This window comes from Carcharhinus amblyrhynchos, chromosome 24, assembly GCF_965287045.1.
Source record: "Carcharhinus amblyrhynchos chromosome 24, sCarAmb.v2.hapA, whole genome shotgun sequence".
Classification (NCBI taxonomy): Eukaryota; Metazoa; Chordata; class Chondrichthyes; order Carcharhiniformes; family Carcharhinidae; genus Carcharhinus; species Carcharhinus amblyrhynchos.
The window spans coordinates 322,740-344,945 of NC_137347.1; the positions used below are offsets into that span (position 1 = coordinate 322,740).

General features: G+C 47.7%; 1 protein-coding gene across 2 annotated transcripts; it reads left to right on the forward strand.

Moving 5' to 3' along the window:
* Window positions 1–362: 362 nt before the first annotated feature.
* On the forward strand, window positions 363–21,163 carry LOC145357988 (cytosolic 5'-nucleotidase 1A-like). 2 transcript variants are annotated; one of them, XM_080211640.1, is made up of 5 exons: window positions 363–557; window positions 1,426–1,555; window positions 10,897–11,019; window positions 18,665–18,849; window positions 20,365–21,163. In XM_080211640.1, exons 1-5 carry the CDS (start codon window positions 444–446, stop codon window positions 20,725–20,727), a joined length of 915 nt encoding a protein of 304 aa, XP_080067766.1. In that variant the 5' UTR covers window positions 363–443; the 3' UTR covers window positions 20,728–21,163. The 2 variants fall into 2 exon arrangements, with proteins under 2 accessions (XP_080067766.1, XP_080067767.1); XM_080211641.1 differs by lacking the exon at window positions 10,897–11,019.
* The last annotated feature ends 1,043 nt before the right edge of the window (window positions 21,164–22,206 follow it).

The window sequence follows — 22,206 nt, forward strand, 5'->3', positions numbered from 1 at the left end:
CTGGGATAGAGAGAGAGAGAGACTGGGATAGAGAGAGAGAAACCGGGATAGAGAGAGAGAGACTAGGATAGAGAGAGAGAGAGACTGGGATAGAGAGAGAGAGAGAGACTGGGATAGAGAGAGAGAGAGACTGGGATAGAGAGAGAGAGAGAGACACTGGGATTTTGGGGGGAAGGTAGTGAATGAGGGGGAGCAGAGGGCATGGGGGGGGAGGTGGTGTGTGGTGTGTGGGGTGCAGGCGGGAGGGGTTGGGTGTGGGGGAGGGCGCAAGGGGGAGGATATTTGTCAGGATCGATGGGCAGTGTTGCCAAGCTGCTGGTTTTGGGTGGTAAGTTAAGCAGCAACATCACGGGGTGATTGTTTTACCATTGCCTGTAATTTCTCCACAGCCAAATCCACAGTATGCTACAACCATTGCAGTCTCATCCCGGGCACTATTTAACATGGAGGAGGAGACCAAGATCTACCAGAAAGATGGGGTGGAAGCTTATGTCAAACACCAAGTCGAACATGAGAATGAACCTTTTGCACCAGGTGCTGCTTTTCCCTTTGTCAAGGTAGGGTCCGAAAACCGTACACAGGCATTACCGCTCAGCACAACACCTACATTACAGCATTAACAAGGTGGATGTGCATGTGTATCACTGGTATATCCCCAGTTGTTACTGTACATTTTACACACGCATATTTATGGTGTGTACTGGTTTGTGCATGTGGTGACGTTTGTGTGTGGCATGTTCCTGTGTGTATGTATGTGCATATATGTGCACATATTTGCATGCATATGTCTGTCTCTTTGAAAGTGCATGCACATGTGGTGGTCTCTGTCTCTTTGAGTGCATGTGTGGTGTGCATGTGTGTCCATGGGTGTGTGTCCATGGGTGTGTGTGCACAGGTGGGTATGTGTGGATGGGCCTGCGTGGGTGAATGTGCGTGTGCATGCATGGTGTGTGTCTGCGTGTGCGCATAGCACAGTAGTTAGCACTGCTGCCTCACAGCGCCAGGGACCCAGCTTCAATTCCCAGCTTGGGTCACTGCGTGGAGTTTGCACATTCCCGCGTGTCTGCGTGAGTTTCCCCTGGCTGGTCCGGTTTCCTCCCACAGTCTGAAAGACGTGCTGGTTAAGTGCATTGTCCGTGCTAAATTCTCCCTCAGTGTACCCAAGCAGGCACCGGAATGTGGCGACTAGGGGATTTTCACAGTAACTTCATTGCAGTGTTAACGTAAGCCTACTTGTGACAAATAAATAAAGTTTAAATAAACTAGTTGAAACCTCTGTTCAGGAAAATTCTCGCTGAATCGTTCTGCTCCTCTTTCCCAAGAAGCAAAGAAAATCTCTTTGATCGGAATGTTTGAGGAGGTATTGCCAAGCGAGCAACTTATTAGATATCTGATCAATGGAAATGATTCTGTCTTTGTCTTAAGGCTGTGGAAGCTGTTAATGAACAGCTCAGGAATCTGTTTCCAGACAGCGATGAGCTCTTTGATATCGTTCTAGTCACCAACAATCACGCCCAGGTTGGGGTGCGACTTATCAACAGCATCAATCATTACGGTAAGTAAAGCACAGCCCTTTACCCGCTCATAGTTTATGCACACTGTGTTCCCACACACACACACATACATACACACACACACACACCGTACCGTACTCCCACACACACACACACACACACACATACATACACACACGCACACACATACATACACACACACACACACACACACCATACTCCCACACACACACACCGTACCGTACTCCCACACACACACACACACACATACATACACACACACACACACACAGTACCGTACTCCCACACACACACACCGTACCGTACTCCCACACACACACACACATACACCGTACCGTACTCCCACATGCACACACTGTACCATACTGTCACACGCATGCATTGTACCATGCTCCCAACACATGCACTGTACCGTGCTATCACACGCATGCACTGTACTGTGCTCCCACACACACACACTGTACTGTGCTCCCATCTACACATACCGGACTGTACTCCCACACTTATTCGCCCATGATAGTATCGGTAAGATTGACCATTGTACACTTCTTGAAGAGACAAAGTCACATTGAGAATAACCTCCATTGGGTTGAGTAGCAATATCACTCTGCTAAATGGGACAGACTTCGAACTGATCTAGCAACACAAGACTCAGCATCAATGAGGCGCTGTGGGCTATCAGCAGGCGGAACTGTGCTCCAGAACAATCTACAACCTCCTGGCCTGTCATATCTCCCACACAACCATCACCATCAAACCAGGGGATCGACCCTGGTTCAATGGTGAGTGCAGGAGGGTGTGCCAGGACCAGCAGTGGGCATACCGAAAAATGAGGTGTCAACCTGATGAAGCTAAAACACAGGACTACTTACATACCAAATGGCAAAAATAGCAAGTGAAAGACAGAGCTAATTGATCCCACAACCAACAGATCAGATCTAAGCTCTACGATCCTTCCACATCCAGTTGTGAATGGTGGTGGAGAATTAAACAACTCACTAGAGGAAACTCCACAAATATCCCCATCCCCAATGATGGAGGAGCCCAGCACATCAGGGCAAAAGATAAGGCTGAAACATTCACAGCAATCTTCAGCCAGAAGTGCCGACTGGATGATCCATCTCAGCCTCCTCCAGTGGTCCCCAGTATCTCAGATGCCAGTCTCCAGCCAATTCGATTCACTCCATGTGATATCAAGGAACAGTTGGAGGCACTGGATACTGCAATGGGCCCTGCTAACATTCTGGCAATCTAAAGAACATAGAACATAACAGCGCAGTACAGGCCCTTCAGCCCTCGATGACTTGTGAATCTAAAGCCCTTCTAACCTTCACTATTCCAATATCATCCATATGCTTATCGAATGACCCTTTAAATGCCCTTAATGTTGATGAATCCACTACTGCTGCAGGCAGGGCATTCCACACCCTTACTACTCTCTGAGTAAAGAACCTACCTTTGACATCCGTCCTATATTTATCACCCCTCAATTTAAAGCTATGCTGCCTCGTGTTAACCATCACCATCCGAGGAGAAAGGTTCACACTGTCCATCCTATCTAATCCTCTGATCATCTTGTATGTCTCTATTAAGTCACCTCTTATCCTACTTCTCTCTAATGAAAACAGCCTCAAGTCCCTCAGCCTTTCCTCATCAGACCTTCCCACCATACCAGGCAACATCCTGGTAAACCTCCTCTGCACCCTTTCCAATGCTTCCACATCTTTCCTATAATGCGATGACCAGAACTGTACGCAATACTCCAAGTGCGGCCGCACCAGAGTTTTGTACAGTTGCAACATGACCTCACGGCTCCGAAATTCAATCCCTCTCCCAATAAAAGCTAACACACCGTACGCCTTCTTAACAACCCTATCAACCTGGGTGCCAACTTTCAGGGATCTATACACATGGACACCGAGATCTCTCTGCTCATCCACACTACCAAATATCTTACCGTTAGCCCAGTACTCCCTATTCCTGTTACTCCTTCCAAAGTGAATCACTTCACACTTTCCCGCATTAAACTCCATTTGCCACCTCTCAGCCCAGCTCTGCAGCTTATCTATGTCCCTCTGCAAACTGCAACATCCTCCCGCACTGTTCACAACTCCACTGACTTTAGTGTCATCCACAAATTTGCTAACCCATCCTTCTACATCCTCATCCAGATCATTTATAAAAATGACAAACAGCAGTGGCCCCAAAACAGATCCCTGCGGTACACCACTAGTAACTGAACTCCAGGATGAACATTTCCCATCAACCACCACCCTCTGTCTTCTATCAGCTCGCCAATTCCTGATCCAAACTGCTAAATCACCCTCAATCCCATGCTTTTGTATTTTCTGCAATAGCCTATCGTGGGGAACCTTATCAAATGCTTTACTGAAATCCATATACACCAGATCAACTGCTTTACCCTCATTCAACTGTTTAGTCACTTTCTCAAAGAACTCAATAAGGTTTGTGAGGCACGACCTACAGTTCAGATGTGTTCCAGACTTGCTGCTCCCCTAGCCAAGCTCTTCCAGTTCAGATACAACACTGGCATTTACCCAACAGTGTGGAAAATTGCTCAGGTCTGTCCTGTACACAAAAAGCAGGACAAATCCAACCCGTTCAATACCACCCAATCAGTCTACTCTCAAACTCATTTCGGTCTTGGTTCAAACATGGACAAAAGAGCTGAATTCCAGAGGTGAGAGTGACAGTCCTTGACATCAAAGCCGCATTCGACTGAGTGTGGCATCAAGGAGCCCTAGCGAAACTGGAATCAATGGGTATGGGGGCAAACTCTCTACTGGTTGGAATCTTACTTGGCACAATGGAAGATGGCTATGCTTGTGGAAAGTCAGTCATCTCAGCTCCAAGACATCTCTGCAGGAGTCCCTCAGGGTAGTGTCCCAGGCCCAACAATCTTCAGCTGCTTCATCAATGACCTTCCCTCCATCATTAGGTCAGAAGTGGGGATGTTCACCGATGATTGTACAATGTTCAGCACGATTCACAACTCCTCCGATACTGAGTCCATGTTTAAATGCAACAAAATCTGGACAATGTCCAGGCTGGGCTGACAAATGGCAAGTAGCATTCGTGCCACAGAAATGCCAGGCAATGACCATCACCAATAAGAGACACTCTAATCACCGCCCCTTAATATTCAATGGTGTTACCATCATTGAATCTCCAATGTCAACAACCTTGGAATTACCATTGACCAGAAACTCAGCTGGACTCACCATGTAAACACAGTGGCTACAAGAGCAGGTCAGATGCTAGGAATCCTGCAGTGAGTAACTCACCTCCTCACTCCCCAAAGCCTATTTGTAATCTACAAGGCATAAGTCAGGAGTGTGATGGAATTCTCCCCACTTGCCTGGACGGGTGCAGCTCCAACACTCAAGAAGCTTGACACCATCCAGGACAAAGCAGCCCACTTGATTGGCATTCCATCCAGAAACATTCAATGCTTCCACCACCGACGCTCAGTAGCAGCAGTGTGTACCATCTACAAGGTTCACTGCAGCAATTTACTAAAGGTCCTTAGACAGCATCTTCCAAACCCACGACTACTTCCATCTAGAAAAGGGCAGCAGATAAATGGGAACACCACCACCTGCAAGTTCTCCTCCAAGTCACTCACCATCCTGACTTGGAAATATATCAGCCGTTCCTTCACGGTCCCTGGGTAAAAATCCTGGAATCCCTCCTTAACAGCATTGTGGGTCAACCCACAGAACATGGACTGCAGCGATTCACCACCATCTTCTCAAGGGGCAACTAGGGCAATAAATACTGACCAGCCAGCAATGCCCCATCCTACAAATGAATAAAAAAAAGTCACAGGATTCACTCTAATCCAGTTCATAAGTTCTTTTCCATGCCCTGTTTTTGCTCCTCTATTTGCTTTCTTAAGTTCCATCTTGCACTTCCTATATTCCTCGAAGGCCACAGTTGAATTGCTCCCTTTGGACTTGCTAAAAGCTTTTCTCTTCTCCCTTATCCAGTCCTGAACTGTCCTCGACACCAGGGTTCCCTGAACTTATTGCTCCTACATTTCCCCCTATTGGACCTGTCGTTCCCCAGCTCCTTTCTGAATGGCCCTCACTGCTCTACTGTAGACTTTCCTGGGAGGAGCTGTTCCCACTTAGCGTTGCCCAGATCCTGCCATGTTTTAATAAAATCTGCCTTCCCACAATCCAAAACTGTATTTTCCAGGTTATCTCTCTCCTTGTCCATAACAATTTGAACCATAACACATTGTGATTGCTATTGTTAAAATGCTCCTCCACTAAACATTTGTCCAGTTTCGTTCCCCAGAGCCAGATCCAGTATTGCACTCTCCCTTGCTGGAGCTTCTATATATTGATACAAAAATCTCCTCTGGATACACATTAAGAAATCTGCTCCATCTAAACTCTTCACACTCTGACTCTCTCAGTTTATGTTGGGGAAGTTGAAATCCCCGAGTATAATTACTGATTATTATTCTCACATATCTCTGTGAACTGTTTCCATATTTGCTTTGCTATTTCCTGCTGACTCTTTGGGGGAGCCTGTAACACATTCCCAATAACATGGCTACCCCTCAGTAATGGATTGCCCCCTTTATATTCCTAAATTGTACCCACAAAGCTTCATTTGAAGATCCTTCCAAGATATAGAACATAGAACATTACAGCTCAGTACAGGCTATTTGGTCCTCGATGTTGGCCAACCTGTGAAACCAATCTAAAGCTCATCTAACCTACACTATTCCAATAACATCCATATGTTTATCTAATGACCATTTAACTGCCCTTAATGTTGGCGAATCCCATGTTGTAGGCAGGGCATTCCACGCTCTTACTACTCTCTGAGTAAATAACTTACCTCTGACATTGGTTCTATATTTATCTCCCCTCAATTTAAAGTTATGTCCCCTCGTGTTAGCCTTCTCCATCTGAGGAAGAAGGTTTACACTGTCCATCCTATCTAATCCTCTGATCATCTTGTATGTCTCTATTAAGTCACCTCTTATCCTACTTCTCTCTAATGAAAACAGCCTCAAGTCCCTCAGCCTTTCCTCATAAGACCTTCCCACCATACCAGGCAACATCCTGGTAAACCTCCTCTGCACCCTTTCCAATGCCTCCACATCTTTCCTATAATGCAGCAACCAGAACTGTACGCAATACTCCAAATGCGGCTGCACCAGAGTTTTGTACAGCTGCAACATGACCTCACGGCTCCGAAATTCAATCCCTCTCCCAATAAAAGCTAACACACCGTACGCCTTCTTAACAACCTTATCAACCTGGGTGCCAACTTTCAGGGATCTATACACATGGACACCGAGATCTCTCTGCTTATCCACACTACCAAGTATCTTACCGTTAGCCCAGTGCTCCCTATTCCTGTTACTCCTTCCAAAGTGAATCACTTCACACTTTTCCACATTAAACTCCATTTGCCACCTCACAGCCCAGCTCTGCAGCTTACCTATGTCCCTCTGTAACCTGCAACATCCATCCTCACTGTCTACAACTCCACTAACTTTAGTGTCATCCGCAAATTTACTAACCCATCCTTCTACGCCCTCATCCAGGTCATTTATAAAAATGACAAACAGCAGTGGCCCCAAAACAGATCCCTGCGGTACACCACTAGTAACTGAACTCCAGGATGAACATTTCCCACCACCCTCTGTCTTCTTACAGCTAACCAATTTCTGATCGAAACTGCTAAATTACCCTCAATCCCACGCCTCTGTATTTTCTGCAATAGCCTATCGTGGGGAACCCTTATCAAACCTTTACTGAAATCCATGTATATCGCATCAACTGCTTTACCCTCATCCACCTCTTTGGGCACCTTCTCAAAGAACTCAATAAGGTTTGTGCGGCACGACCTACCCTTCACAAAACCGTGTTGACTATCCCTAATCAAATTATTCCTTTCCAGATGATTATAAATCCTATCTCTTAGAATCCTTTCCAAAACTTTGCCCACAACAGAAGTAAGGCTCACTGATCTATAATTACTAGGGTTGTCTCTACTCCTCTTCTTGAACAAGGGGACAACATTTGCTATCCTCCAGTCTTCCGGCACATCTGGCTATCGGGCATAATCTTACCAGCTTGCCGCACCAGTCAATTGGCACAGTGTGCCAGTAAGATTGCATATGAGGACAGAAGTCAGGGTAGTGTGTGGTTTGGCACTGAGTGCAATGTTCCCAGCCCAGTTTTGCTGGTGGGATCACCTCTGCACCCTTTGGCTGATTTGCATATTAAAGTCACCATTCGTATGACATTAATGCATCCCGCACAGATCTTCCGGTCTCTCAAACACTCCCCCACTATGCCGGTGAGATCTCATACCGGTGAAGGATCACTGCTGTTGTCCATCTGCAGAGAGGCACTGTGGTCATGCCGGGAATCAGAGGCCATTAATACCCTGAGGTGGTCAGGGGTGTGGCCCTTCAGTGCCAAGGAGTGGAGCCTGACTGGCATGGGGGGGGGTGTGCATGATGATGGTCTGTGTATGGGGTGGGGGGCGGGGGGTGGGGAGGTGGTGGGAGGAGCTCTTCCAGTTCAGAAATCAGGACGCCTGCGCAATGGCGCCCCAAGCGTCTGCAACTGGCTTCACTGGAGAGGTTAGGCTCCACCCATTCCCTTCCTTGTGAGAACTGCACTTCTGTCCTGAAAAGTGAGTGTGTCATAAGATTGCATTTTCAAACTTGCCCCAAAAAACAGGTCGGAAACTCTCCCATTTTCTTGCTTGTTTGGCACTTTGAATTTTTTCATCTCTCCTTATTGCAGTAACTGACTCCTTAATTAATAATTCTCAGAGAATGGAACCTATCAACAGAGGAGGATGCACACAGACTGAGCATCTGATGAGCTAATATTGAATTCAGAAATGCTTTTTCCATCACTCTCACACTTTAACATCACGGTGGCACAGTGCTCTGCTGCCTCACAACATCAATTCCTGGCTTGGGTCACTGTCTGCGTGGAGTCTGCACATTATCCCTGTATCTACGCGGGTTTCCTCCAGGTGCTCCGATTTCCTCCACAGTCCAAAAGACGTGCTAGTTAGGTCATTGACCATGTTAAATTCTCCCTCGATGTACCCGAACAGGCGCTGGAGTGTGGTGACTAGGAGATATTCACAGTGACTTCATTGCAGTGTTAATGTAAGCCTACTTGTGACATTAATAAATCAACTCGAACTTAACCACTATATTATTTTGGGACCTTGCAAAGCAAAGCCTGAGTAAATTTAGCCACCCTGGCACTGCCTGATTGGGCTGGCAGTGCGGTCTGAGTTGGGGGGTATGGTTATGATTGGGTGGGTATACACAACTGTGGTGGGCTTCTGTAGGGGGAGAACAGAGAACACATCGGGATAGTTCTGATGCCTCATTGTGGGGGTTGGGGGGGGGGAGGGGATGGGGTGGGGCCTGATGTCCAGGAGGGAGGGGGAGGTGGGGCTTTCAGAGGAGGTCTCCCTCCCAAAACCGGTTCCCCCCAACCTCCCACCGAGCCCAAAACTGGTGCCAATCTCCCCGCTTTCAAAAATCAGACCGATGCAGTAATATTTTAAGTGCCAAACTCACCACAAAAAGCAGTGTTTTGATAAGATTGTGCCTGTAGTCTGTATGGGAGTACAAAAAAAACACAGCATCCGGCAAACACGTAACTCCTGACTTAACAGTGGATATTTCAAGTTATTTTCTATTCAAGGACAAAGTGAGAATAGAATTAAAATGTACAAACATTAATGGCCTCTGAGCCCCACTCACTGACCCCTCACCCTCTCACTGACCCCCTCCATACCCTCACTGACCCCCACGCCCTCACTGACCCCCTCCATCCCCTCACTGACCCCCGCGCCCTCACTGACCCTCCACCCCCTCACTGACCCCCACGCCCTCACTGACCCTCCACCCCCTCACTGACCCCCATGCCCTCACTGACCCTCCACCCCCTCACTGACCCCCGCGCCCTCACTGACCCTCCACCCCCTCACTGACCCCCGCGCCCTCACTGACCCTCCACCCCCTCACTGACCCCCACCCCCTCACTGACCCTCCACCCCTTCACTGACCCCCACGCCCTCACTGACCCTCCACCCCCTCACTGACCCCCATGCCCTCACTGACCCTCCACCCCCTCACTGACCCCCATGCCCTCACTGACCCTCCACCCCTTCACTGACCCCCACGCCCTCACTGACCCTCCACCCCCTCACTGACCCCCATGCCCTCACTGACCCTCCACCCCCTCACTGCCCCCCGCGCCCTCACTGACCCTCCACCCCCTCACTGACCCCCGCGCCCTCACTGACCCTCCACCCCCTGACCCTCCACCCCCTCACTGACCCTCCACCCCCTCACTGACCCCCATGCCCTCACTGACCCCCACCCCCTCACTGACCCTCCACCCCCTCACTGACCCCCGCGCCCTCACTGACCCCCTCCATCCCCTCACTGACCCCCGCGCCCTCACTGACCCTCCATACCCTCACTGACCCCCGCGCCCTCACTGACCCTCCACCCCCTCACTGACCCTCCACCCCCTCACTGACCCCCACCCCCTCACTGACCCCCACGCCCTCACTGACCCTCCACCCCCTCACTGACCCCCACGCCCTCACTGACCCCCTCCATCCCCTCACTGACCCCTCAGCCCCTCACTGATCCTCCACCCCCTCACTGACCCCCGCGCCCTCACTGACCCTCCACCCCCTCACTGACCCCCACGCCCTCACTGACCCTCCACCCCTCACTGACTCCCTCCACCCCCTCACTGACCCCTCAGCCCCTCACTGACCTCTTTCCCTCCTCACTGACCCCTTTCCCTCCTCACTGACCCCTCACTCCCTCACTGACCCTTCCCTCCTCACTGACCCCTCACTCCCTCACTGACCCTTCCCTCCTCACTGACCCCTCACTCCCTCACTGACCCTTTCCTCCTCATTGACCCCTCCCCCTTATTGACCCCTACCACCTCACGATACCCTCCCATCTCACTGACCCCTCACCCCCTCACTGACCTCTCACCCCCTCACAGACCTCTCATCCACTCACTGACCCGTCACCCCCTTACTGACCTCTCACCTCCTCACAGACCTCTCATCCCCTCACTGATCCCTCACCCCCTCACTGACCCCTCATCCCCTCACTGACCTCTCATCCCCTCACTGACCCCTCACCCCCTTATTGACCCTTCACCCCCTCACAGACCACTCATTGCCTCACTGGCCCCTCACCCCCTTACTGACCCTTCACCCTCTCGCTGACCTCTCATCCCCTCACTGGCCCTCCCCCCCACTGACCCTCCCCCTCACTGACTCATTCTCTGTTCCTCTCCAGGACTGTCAGTGGAAAGGTTTTGTATGACTGGTGGCAAAAGTCCAATCGAATATTTGAAAGCTTATCACACCAACCTCTATCTCTCAGCTGATTCGGAGAAAGTGCAAGATGCCATTGAGCAAGGTAAGTAACTCTGCTTCCATGGTAACTCTGATCACACAAGGACATTTTTCAATGGCAGTAAGATGTGGGACAGCCTGAAAGACACTCAGCTTGGAGGCTGCAAAGTGTGATCACTCGCTGTGTTGAAGAACGTTCCTCTGGGCAGGCACATGCACTTTGGGGACAGCATTAAGAGAGTTTCTGATCTGATGTTTGAAAGTGTGAGGTTTCGTGGATGTGCGCACTCCTACTGCTGCTCTAGCTCGGGGTTAGGGTTAGATGGAGACTCCTGCTGATAATTGGCAATAAGAGTTTGTTGGGGCAGAAAGATTCACCAGGGTGGGGATCAGGTGAAATTCCTTAACTGAAGCGAGGCAGTGAATTAGTTACCTTCACATTCACCATCATCCATTCCCAGTCTGATTTCCCATAGGAAATTCTCATTGATCACAGTGCCAAATGATTGGAATGCATCCACTTGCTGTTTAAGAATTTTGGTTCTCTGGAATTTCTGCTGCTTCCGGGTTTTCAGAATGCAGTGTTTCATACCAGAGGTTTAGTGTGGGATGATAGGGCAAGAGGTCGAGGAGTTTCTCTCCAGTGGACCATGAGGGTTTGTTATTTATAATACAGAATATAACTGACAATCTGTTAAAACCAACAGCATGACTGGGATTTTGAGTTGCGGGGATAGAGTGTGATTGTCAGAAATAAAACAGTGATGGAGATTCCACACAGGACTGGTTTAGTCAAGACACCCAGCTGAGGAGTTTGAGTAACATGCAGCTGCTGCATGTGAATAAACTCATTGGCCTCTTTTCCACTGCATAAGATGATGGACCTGTTTCTGATTGCATGGAAAATGTGAAATTGTCCATTTTCATAGAAATCATAGAAACCCTACAGTACAGAAAAAGGCCATTCGACCCATCGAGTCTGTACCAACCACAATCTCACCCAGGCCCTAACCCCATATCCTTACATATTTTACCCACTAATCCTCTAACCATCTGTGGTCAATTTAGCATGGCCAATCAACCTAACCCGCACATCTTTGGACTGTGGGACGAAACCAGAACACCCGGAGGAAACCCACGCAGACACGAGGAGAATGTGCAAACTCCACACAGACAGTGACCCGAGCCAGGAATCGAACCAAAGTCCCTGGAGCTGTGAAGCAGCGGTGCTAACCACTGTGCAAGAAAAATATAAAAGAATATAAAAGAAAATGATCTAAATAATGAGAGATTGCAAAGAACATAAGAACATAAGAAATAGGAGCAGGAGTAGGCCATCTAGCCCCTCGAGCCTGCCCCGCCATTCAACAAGATCATGGCTGATCTGTTGTGGCTCAGCTCCACTTTCCCGCCCTCTCCCCATAACCCTTAATCCCCTCTCTTATCAAAAACCCATCAACCCGCGTCTTAAAAATATTTAGCGAGGCAGCCTCCACCACTTCAACGGGCAGAGAATTCCAGAGATTCACCACCCTTTGAGTGAAGAAGTTCCTCCTCAACTCCGTTCTAAACCGCCCCCTCTTTATCTTGAGGCTGTGCCCCCTAGTCCTACTGTCCTTTCTGAGCGGGAAGAGTCTCTCCACCTCTATCCTATCCATCCCATTCATCATCTTATACGTCTCAATGAGATCTCCCCTCATTCTTCTAAACTCTAACGAGTACAAGCCTAGTTTATTCAGCCTCTCCTCATAGCTCAACCCCCTCAACTCCGGTATCAGCCTAGTAAACCTCCTCTGCACTCCCTCCAAGGCCAAGAGGGATCTGGGTGTTTGAGTGCATGAATCACAAAAGGTTAGTATTTTGGTACAGCGAGGAATTAGGAAGGCTAATTTGTTTATTGTGAGGGGAATTGAATACAAAAATAGGGAGATAATCCTTCAGTTGTGCGTCTGGAATATTGTGCACAGTCTCCTTATTTAAGGAAGGATGTAAATGTGTTAGAAACAGTTCAGAGAAGATTTACGAGAGTAAAAGCAGGAATGGGCAGTTTGTCTTAGGAGGAAACATTAGAAAGGTTAGGCTTGTACCCACTGGAGTTAGAAGAGGCGACTTGATGGAAACATATAAGACCCTGAGGGAAATTGAAAGATTGGATGGGGAGAGGCTGTTTCCTCTTGTGGGAGAATCTAGAACTCGGGGTCACTGTTTAAAATGGAGATGGGGTCAAATGTTTTCACTCAGATGTAGTGAGTCTCTCGAACTCTTTTCCTGAAAAGGCAATGGAAGCAGAGTCTTTGAATATTTTGAAGGCAGAGATGGGTAGATTCTTGGTAAGCAGAGGGTGAAAGGTCATCGGGAGTAGGAGGGATACAGATTTATAGTTATCCAATCAACCATTTTCTTATTAAATGGTGGAGCAGGTTGGAGGGGCTGAATGGCCTGCTGCTTGTTTGAATGTAAATGTCCTGGTGATGGGGTAGCTTCAGGTGGTCCATTTTGCTGAAACAGAGTCCTGTGAGAGACAGCTTCAGCCACAAGTGCTGCACAAAGAGGTTTTCATCTGTTGTTGTGGGTGTTCTTAGCCTCTGTTGTCCAGTCAAAGTCGACAGTGTTGTGATGGGGCAGGACCATGTACAGACTTTTTACTGAAGGAGAGAATAACCTGCACTGGGGGCAGTTCAAAGGTTCACTCGGTCATTGCTAGGATGATGGGGCTGCTTTTTGAGGAAAGGTTGAACAGGTTGGAGCTATGCTGATTGGAGTTTGGCAGAATGAGGGGGTGATCTTGTTGAAACATGTAAGATTCTGAGGAGATTTGACAGGGTAGATGCTGAGAGGATGGTTCCTCTCCTGGGGGAATCTAGATCCAGTTCAAAACTAAAACTTCTTTTAAAATGAGATTGAGGAAGCATTTCTTCTCTCAGGTCACCCAATCTTTGGAATTCTCTCCCACAGAGAGTAGTTTGGGTCACTGAATATATTGAAGGCTGAGTGAGAGACACTGTGTTTTATACACAAGGGAGTGAAGGGGTCTGGGTGACAGGAGTAAAATCCAGTCAGATCAGATATGATATTGGATGGCAGAAAAAGCTCAAGATGCCAATCATTGCTCCTATTTCTAATGATCATCCCACACGTCGTTCACCATTTTCCTCTGTCTCCAGCTCAGATCTCCCAAAGTGCAAATCCATCTTTCGGGCCTTCACGTCACATTTGAGAATATTGTGGCATAGAGCTATAGAGGCCATTCAGCACATCTTGTCCATGTTAGCCCAAAGTCACCAAGGTGCATTTTCTAATCCAACTTTCCTGCACATGAACATAGCTCTGCAAGTTACAGCACTCAAGCTGCAGATCCAAAGTACTTCCCAAAAGAGTTTCTGGTCTCTGCCTCCCCACCAACTCATGCAGCAAATTCCAGACACCCACCATCCTTTGTGTCCACCAAGGGAAACAACTTTATTCTGTCCACTCAATCTCTTCCCCTCATATTTTTGTAAACCTCAATCAAGTTGTCCCTCAGTCTTATTTGCTCCAAGGAAAATAACCCCGACCTATCCAATCTCTTCTCATTGCTACACTTCTCTAGCCCAGGCAACATAAACCTCCTCTGCACTCTCTCCAGGGCAGTTACATCCTTCCTGTAATGTGACCAGAACTGCAAATAATACTCCAGTTGTGGCCTCACCAGTGTTTTATACAATTTAACATTACTTTTAGATTTGATACATCTATCAGTGAAGGAGAGCATTTCATGTGCGTTCTTTACAACCTTGTCTACTTGAACTGCTGCCTTTAGGGATTCGTGTACTTGTAGACCAAGATCTAATGTTTCCATAAAACATTAGACAGGGGTCGTGGGTGGAGAGGGGGACTGGTGGTGTTGAGATGGCAGCGTGGGCTCGTTGGGCCGAAGGGCCTGTTTCCCGGGCTGATTTTGTTCTTTGTTCTTTGATCTCTCATTTCATCTACCCCTGTTAGTATATTCCCATTTATTGTGTATTCCCTGTAACTGTTTGACCTCCCTAAATGCATTACCTCACACTTCTCTGTATCAAAATCCATCTGCCACTTTACCACCCACTCCATTAACCCACCAATAGTGTTTTGGAGCTTACAGCTATCCTCTACACTATCCACTACACGACCAATCTCTGTGTCATCTGCAAATTCCCAATTGTACCCGCCATGTTCACATCCAAATCATTAATCTAAAAAACAGCAGCAGAGCCCCAACACGGAGCCCTGTGGAACACCACTTGAAGCTACTTTACATTCACGAGACCATCCATTGACCATTACCCTTTGTTCCTGTAACTAAACCAATTTAATATCCAGTTTGCCACATTACCCTGCATCCCATTGGCTTTTTTTGACCAATCTGCCATGTGTCAAACGCTTGCTAAAATCCATATACACAATATCCACTGCACTAACTTCATCAACGCATCTTGTCACTTCCTCAAAGAATTGAATTAAGTTTGAGAGGGAAGATCTTCCTTTAACAAATGCACGTTGACCATCCCTGACAAGTCCATGCCTTTCTATGTGACATTTAATCCTATCTCTCAAAATTGATTCTACTAATTTGTCCATCATTGATGTGAGATTAACTGGTCTATAATTGTTTGGCATGGCCTTCAATCCCTTTTTAAACAATGGAACTACATTTGCATTACTCCAGTCCTCTGGTACCTCCCCTATGTCTAGTGAGGATTGGAAAATCGTCCTCAGAGCATCTGCTATCTCCTCCCTGACCTCCTTCAGCAGATTTCGAAACAATTCATCTGGTCCTAGAGAATATTAACTTTCAAATGTTCGAACTCTTCAAGTACTTTCTCTCTCTTTATGATTATTAGAGTCCAATATCTCACAGAGCTCCTCATGGAATACTATATCTGCATCATTCCTTTCCTTTGTAAACACACAGACAAAATATTCATTCCCTTCCCACTGCCCCTGAATCTACTCACAAGTTCCCTTCTTCATCTCTGATCACTTTTTCCTTAACTAACATTTTATCATTAACATAATGGTAGAAAATCATTGCGCTTTCTTTAACGATCTGGAATGCACTGTCTGAGGGTGTGGTAGAGACAGATTCACACAGCGAGTGGTTAAGATCTGGAATGCACTGTCTAAGAGTGTGGTAGAGACAGATTCACACAGTGAGTGGTTAGGATCTGGAATGTACTGTCTGACAGTGTGGTGGAGACAGATTCACACAGTGAGTGGTTAGGATCTGGAATGTACTGTCTGAGAGTGTGGTGGAGACAGATTCACACAGCGAGTGGTTAGGATCTGGAATGTACTGTCTGACAGTGTGGTGGAGACAGATTCACACAGCGAGTGGTTAGGATCTGGAATGTACTGTCTGAGAGTGTGGTGGAGAGAGATTCACACAGTGAGTGGTTAGGATCTGGAATGTACTGTCTGAGAGTGTGGTGGAGACAGATTCACACAGCGAGTGGTTAGGATCTGGAATGTACTGTCTGAGAGTGTGGTGGAGACAGACTCACACAGTGAGTGGTTAGGATCTGGAATGCACTGTCTGAGAGTGTGGTGGAGACAGACTCACACAGCGAGTGGTTAGGATCTGGAATGCACTGTCTAAGAGTGTGGTAGAGACAGATTCACACAGTGAGTGGTTAGGACCTGGAATGCACTGTCTGAGAATGTGGTGGAGACAGATTCACACAGTGAGTGGTTAGGATCTGGAATGTACTGTCTGAGAGTGTGGTGGAGACAGATTCACACAGTGAGTGGTTAGGATCTGAAATATACTGTGGTGGTGGCAGATTTAATCATGGTTTTCAAAAGGAAATTAAATTAGGTCTTGAGTGGTAAAAATACTATAGGGATATAGGGGAGCGGTTTTGAGTGGGACACAGTGCTGATCTTACATAGAGATCGTTGACACAGAATGGGCAAGATGTTTACTACACAGAAACAGGCCACTGTATAATATATTTTACTCTGTTAGTGTTGAAGGAGGTAGAATGAGGTCAGTGACAAAAGCTAAAGGGTGAGATGAAGGAAATGTATTTTTTTTACATAATGTGGAATTGTGATTTGGAATTATTAAACACCTGTACTAGACGTGGAATCAGATTCAGGCACATCTCTTAAAATTGAGTAAATCATTGAAGATTAAAAATCCACAGATATGGAACAGGAGCAGGGAAGTGTGACTAATGGATTGCTTTTCCACAGAGGCACAATGTGTTAACAGCCCCCTCCCACACTGTGTGATTCGATGAGAGATGGTGAGAGAAAGGCTGAACTTGGGGTTCACAGTGGAACCAGTGACATGGTAACAGTGGAACTGGGGCTTTGTAAAAAGCATTCCAGCAGTCTGGGAAAATATTAAGCAGCTGGAGGTCTAGAATCTGAGGGTTGCTCCCAGTACCAAATAGTGCAGGAATGAGAGTTCAATGGCTGGAAAGATGGTGCAGAAGGGAAGGTTTCAGATTCCGATAATAGACTGTGGAATAGGAGTGACCTGGACAATCTCCACTTGAATAATTAGTACTACAGGAATGGTTTAAACTCATCTGTTATGCAGATGTTGGACAAGATTGGAGGGATTACTTTTAGACTAGGTATTAACTCTGGCAGTTAATGTGAGGAATGCAGGAACACTAATTAAACCATGACAACAACAACTTGTATTTACATATCGGCCGGAAGTTTACCGTCCTGCCTGCCACAGGAATCAGAGTGGGTGAGGGGTGGACCACAGGAAGATCCATTGACCAGGGGCGGGATTTTAGGGTTTTGGGGGGACAAAACCTCCCGCCCCAGTGTTTTAAACAATCCAGGGTGCATGACTCGATCAACAGGAGCAGAAAGAATTATTAACATTGAGTCACAATTCGGAGACATTTCCAAAAGAGGCAAGTTTCCTGCAGTGACTCAAAGGTGCATAGAGGTTTAAGGAAGGAATTCCATAGGTTAAGAAGGAGGTGATGACTCCTGATAGTGAGTGGAAGAAAGTAGGAGAGGTACAAGGGCCAGCATTATTGGAACACTGAGAGTACAGTGAGCTGTCATGCTGGACATTACTGAGATAGAACATAGAACATTACAGCGCAGAACAGGCCCTTCCAAACTAGGCGCATTTACAACTGCAGCAGGAAGGGCATTCCAATCCCTCACCACCCTCTGGGTAAAGAACCTACCCCTGACATCCGTCCTATAACTACCCCCCTTAATTTAAAGCCATGCCCCCTCGTGCTAGATTTCTCCATCAGAGATAGGGAGCGTCAATACAATTTAAAATAAAGATGAATATTTGCAATCAATGTGTTATCAGCCCCGTGTAGGTCAACAAGCTCAGGAATGTTTCCTGTATCCCTGTTGTCCCACTTACCATGCCTGCATTTCTGGCATAACGTGTGCCTAGCACAGTTATAGCTGTCTATATATAGCAGTGTGACACATGCCAGTGAGGGCACATGTAGACTTGCAGTCAACTGACAGTGAAAGTCACTCTCTCACAGCCAGTGAAGAACGAGCCATTCACCAGAGTCTGATAGTGTATAAGAAACTCACGCCACACACCAATCTTCAGCAGCCCACCCCACTCACAGTGAACACCACTCTGTACCCTGTTGGATCCCACAGAACCCTACCCTTTTTCCAGCTGCTATTGCTGCAGATGTGCTGATCACTGTGTGAGTTACTGACTGAGTTTTCCCGCTCCCCAGGGATTGCAGCCGCGAGGATCTTCAGTCCCAATACAGGCATCACCGTTTCCCAGAGGCAGCTGAGGGTGGCTTTCGATGGAGACGCAGTCCTTTTCTCTGATGAATCTGAACAGATTGTCAAAAAACACGGCTTAGATAAATTTTTTGAACATGAGCAGACCAATGAAAACAAGCCATTAGCTATGGTAAGGAACATTCTGGAATAAAGGGTGGCCAGCATCAGTGAGGTATGGAGAATAAGGGGCTGAATCTGGCCTCTAGTTCACACTGACAGAATGTACAGACAGATTTGCCAACTGTCAATGCCGACTGTTTCACTAACACAACAATTCATTCATCACACTGTCCATGACAAAGAAATGGATTCCGCCTACACCAAGTGTGAACACTCTGTACACCAAGTGTGAACACTCTGTACACCAAGTGTGAACACTCTGTACACCAAGTGTGAACGCTCCCTACACTGAGTGTGAACACTCTGTACACCAAGTGTGAACACTCTGTACACCAAGTGTGAACGCTCCCTACACTGAGTGTGAACACTCTGTACACCAAGTGTGAACACTCTGTACACCAAGTGTGAACGCTCCCTACACCAAGTGTGAACACTCTGTACACCGAGTGTGAACACTCTGTACACCAAGTGTGAACGCTCCCTACACTGAGTGTGAACACTCTGTACACCAAGTGTGAACACTCTGTACACCAAGTGTGAACGCTCCCTACACTGAGTGTGAACACTCTGTACACCAAGTGTGAACACTCTGTACACCAAGTGTGAACGCTCCCTACACTGAGTGTGAACACTCTGTACACCAAGTGTGAACACTCTGTACACCAAGTGTGAACACTCTGTACACCAAGTGTGAACGCTCCCTACACCAAGTGTGAACACTCTGTACACCAAGTGTGAACACTCTGTACACCGAGTGTGAACGCTCCCTACACCAAGTGTGAACACTCTGTACACCAAGTGTGAACACTCTGTACACCGAGTGTGAACGCTCCCTACACCAAGTGTGAACACTCTGTACACCAAGTGTGAACACTCTGTACACCGAGTGTGAATGCTCCCTACACCGAGTGTGAACACTCTGTACACCGAGTGTGAACGCTCCCTACACCAAGTGTGAACACTCTGTACACCGAGTGTGAACGCTCCCTACACCAAGTGTGAACACTCCGTACACCGAGTGTGAACACTCCCTACACCAAGTGTGAACACTCTGTACACCGAGTGTGAATGCTCCCTACACCGAGTGTGAACGCTCCCTACACCAAGTGTGAACACTCTGTACACCGAGTGTGAACGCTCCCTACACCAAGTGTGAACACTCTGTACACCGAGTGTGAACGCTCCCTACACCAAGTGTGAACACTCTGTACACCGAGTGTGAACACTCCCTACACCAAGTGTGAACACTCTGTACACCGAGTGTGAACACTCCCTACACCAAGTGTGAACACTCTGTACACCGAGTGTGAACACTCCCTACACCAAGTGTGAACACTCTGTACACCGAGTGTGAACACTCCGTATGCCGAGGGTGAACGTTCTGTACACTGGGTGTGACGGGTCTGGGTGTGAACGCTCCGTACACCAGGTGTGAACTCTCCGTACACTGGGTGTGACGGGTCTGGGTGTGAACAGTCCGGGTGTAAACACTATTGATGAAAAGTATTCATTGCGATTTGAACAGGGTCCTCTGAAAGGGTTTTTGGAATCACTGGGAAAGTTGCAGAAGAAGTTTTATATTAAAGGTCAGCGGTTGACGTGTCCAATCCGGACTTACCTGGTTACAGCTCGGAGCGCAGCCAGTTCAGGGGCTCGCGCTCTGAAGACCTTGCGGAGTTGGGGCCTGGAGACGGATGAAGCTCTTTTCCTGGCTGGAGCTCCCAAAGGGCCTCTCCTACAGAAAATCCGCCCACATATTTTCTTTGATGATCAAATGTTTCATGTGGAAGGAGCGAAGGAGATGGGAACCATTGCAGCTCATGTTCCTTACGGAGTTAGTCAGAAACACAGGGAAATGGAGGAGAGGAAGGAGAGGGTGATGGAGTAGCTGCAGCTGCCAGATGTGCTGTCATACTGGAACCCAAGCACCCAGATGTTCCATTGACCCCCATTCTTTTTGCTGCTTTTCCTTCTGAAACTGTGCACAAAGGCTCAGTGTAACCTCTCCTCCTAATCCAACCCCTACCTCAACCCATCCCACCTCCCCTCCCAATCCTCTCTCTCCCTTTCCCTGCCTCCCCCTCCCATTAACCCCACCTACCATCAAGCCACCCACTCACTCCTTTCCCTCCCTCCCTCTCACTTTTCATCCACCCTTTCTTCACCCATAAAAGCCTCATAAAGTCGTACTGACAGAATCATACTTTACAGATAATGTCCCAGACACCACCATTACCATCCCTGAATGTGTCCTGTCCCACTAACAGGACAGAACCAGCAGAGGTGCTGGCACGGTGATATACAGCCGAGAGGGAGTTACCTTGGGATTCAACATCGACTGTGGATCCCTCTCATGACCTCAGCTCAGACATGGGCAGGGAAACCTCTTACTGATTACCACATACCTTCCTCCTTCGGCTGATGAATCAGTACTTGTCCATGTTGAACAACTCTTGGAGGAAGCACTGAGGTTGGTAAATGTACTCTGGGTGGGGGATTCCAACGTCCTCCATCAAGAGTGGCCCAGCAGCAGCACGACTGATGGAGCTGGTCAGGTTGGAAAGGATATAACTGCCAGACTGTGTCTGCAGCAGGTGGTGAAAGACCCAACAAGAGGCAAAAACATACTCGATCTCATCCAAACCAGTCTTCCAGCTGCAGATCTGTCCATGACAGTATCAATAAGAGTGACCACAGCACTCTCCGTGTGGAATGACCATCTTCACAACTCAATTTTCAAGTTTGTTGACGACAGCACCATAATGGTTCGGATCTCGAACAATGACGAGACAGAGTACAGGAATGAAGTAGAGAATCTGGTGAACTGGTGCGGCAACAATAATCTCTGTCTCAATGTCAACAAAATGAAGGAGATTGTCATCTGTTTCAGGAAGCGTAAAGGAGAACATGCCCCTGTCTACATCGTAAGAAGTTTCACACCAGGTTCAAGTCCAACAGGTTTATTAACGCCACTAGCTTTTGGGGCTCTGCCCCTTCGTCAGATGAATGGAGAGTTCTGATCACAAACAGAACATATAAAGGCACACACTCAGTTTACAGAATATTGATAAGAATGCGAGTTTTTACAGCTAATCAAGTCTTAAAGGTACAGACAATGTGAGTGGAGAGAGGGTTAAGCACAGGTTAAAGAGATGTGTATTGTCTCCAGACAGGACAGTAAGTGAGGTTTTGCAAGCCCAGGCAAGTCACGGGGGTTACAGATAGTGTGACATGAACCCAAGATCCCAGTTGAGGCCGTCCTCATGTGTGCGGAACTTGGTTATCAGTCTCTGCTCAGCGACTCTGCGCTGTCGTGTGTCGTGAAGGCCGCCTTGGAGAACGCTTACCCGAAGGTCAGAGGCTGAAT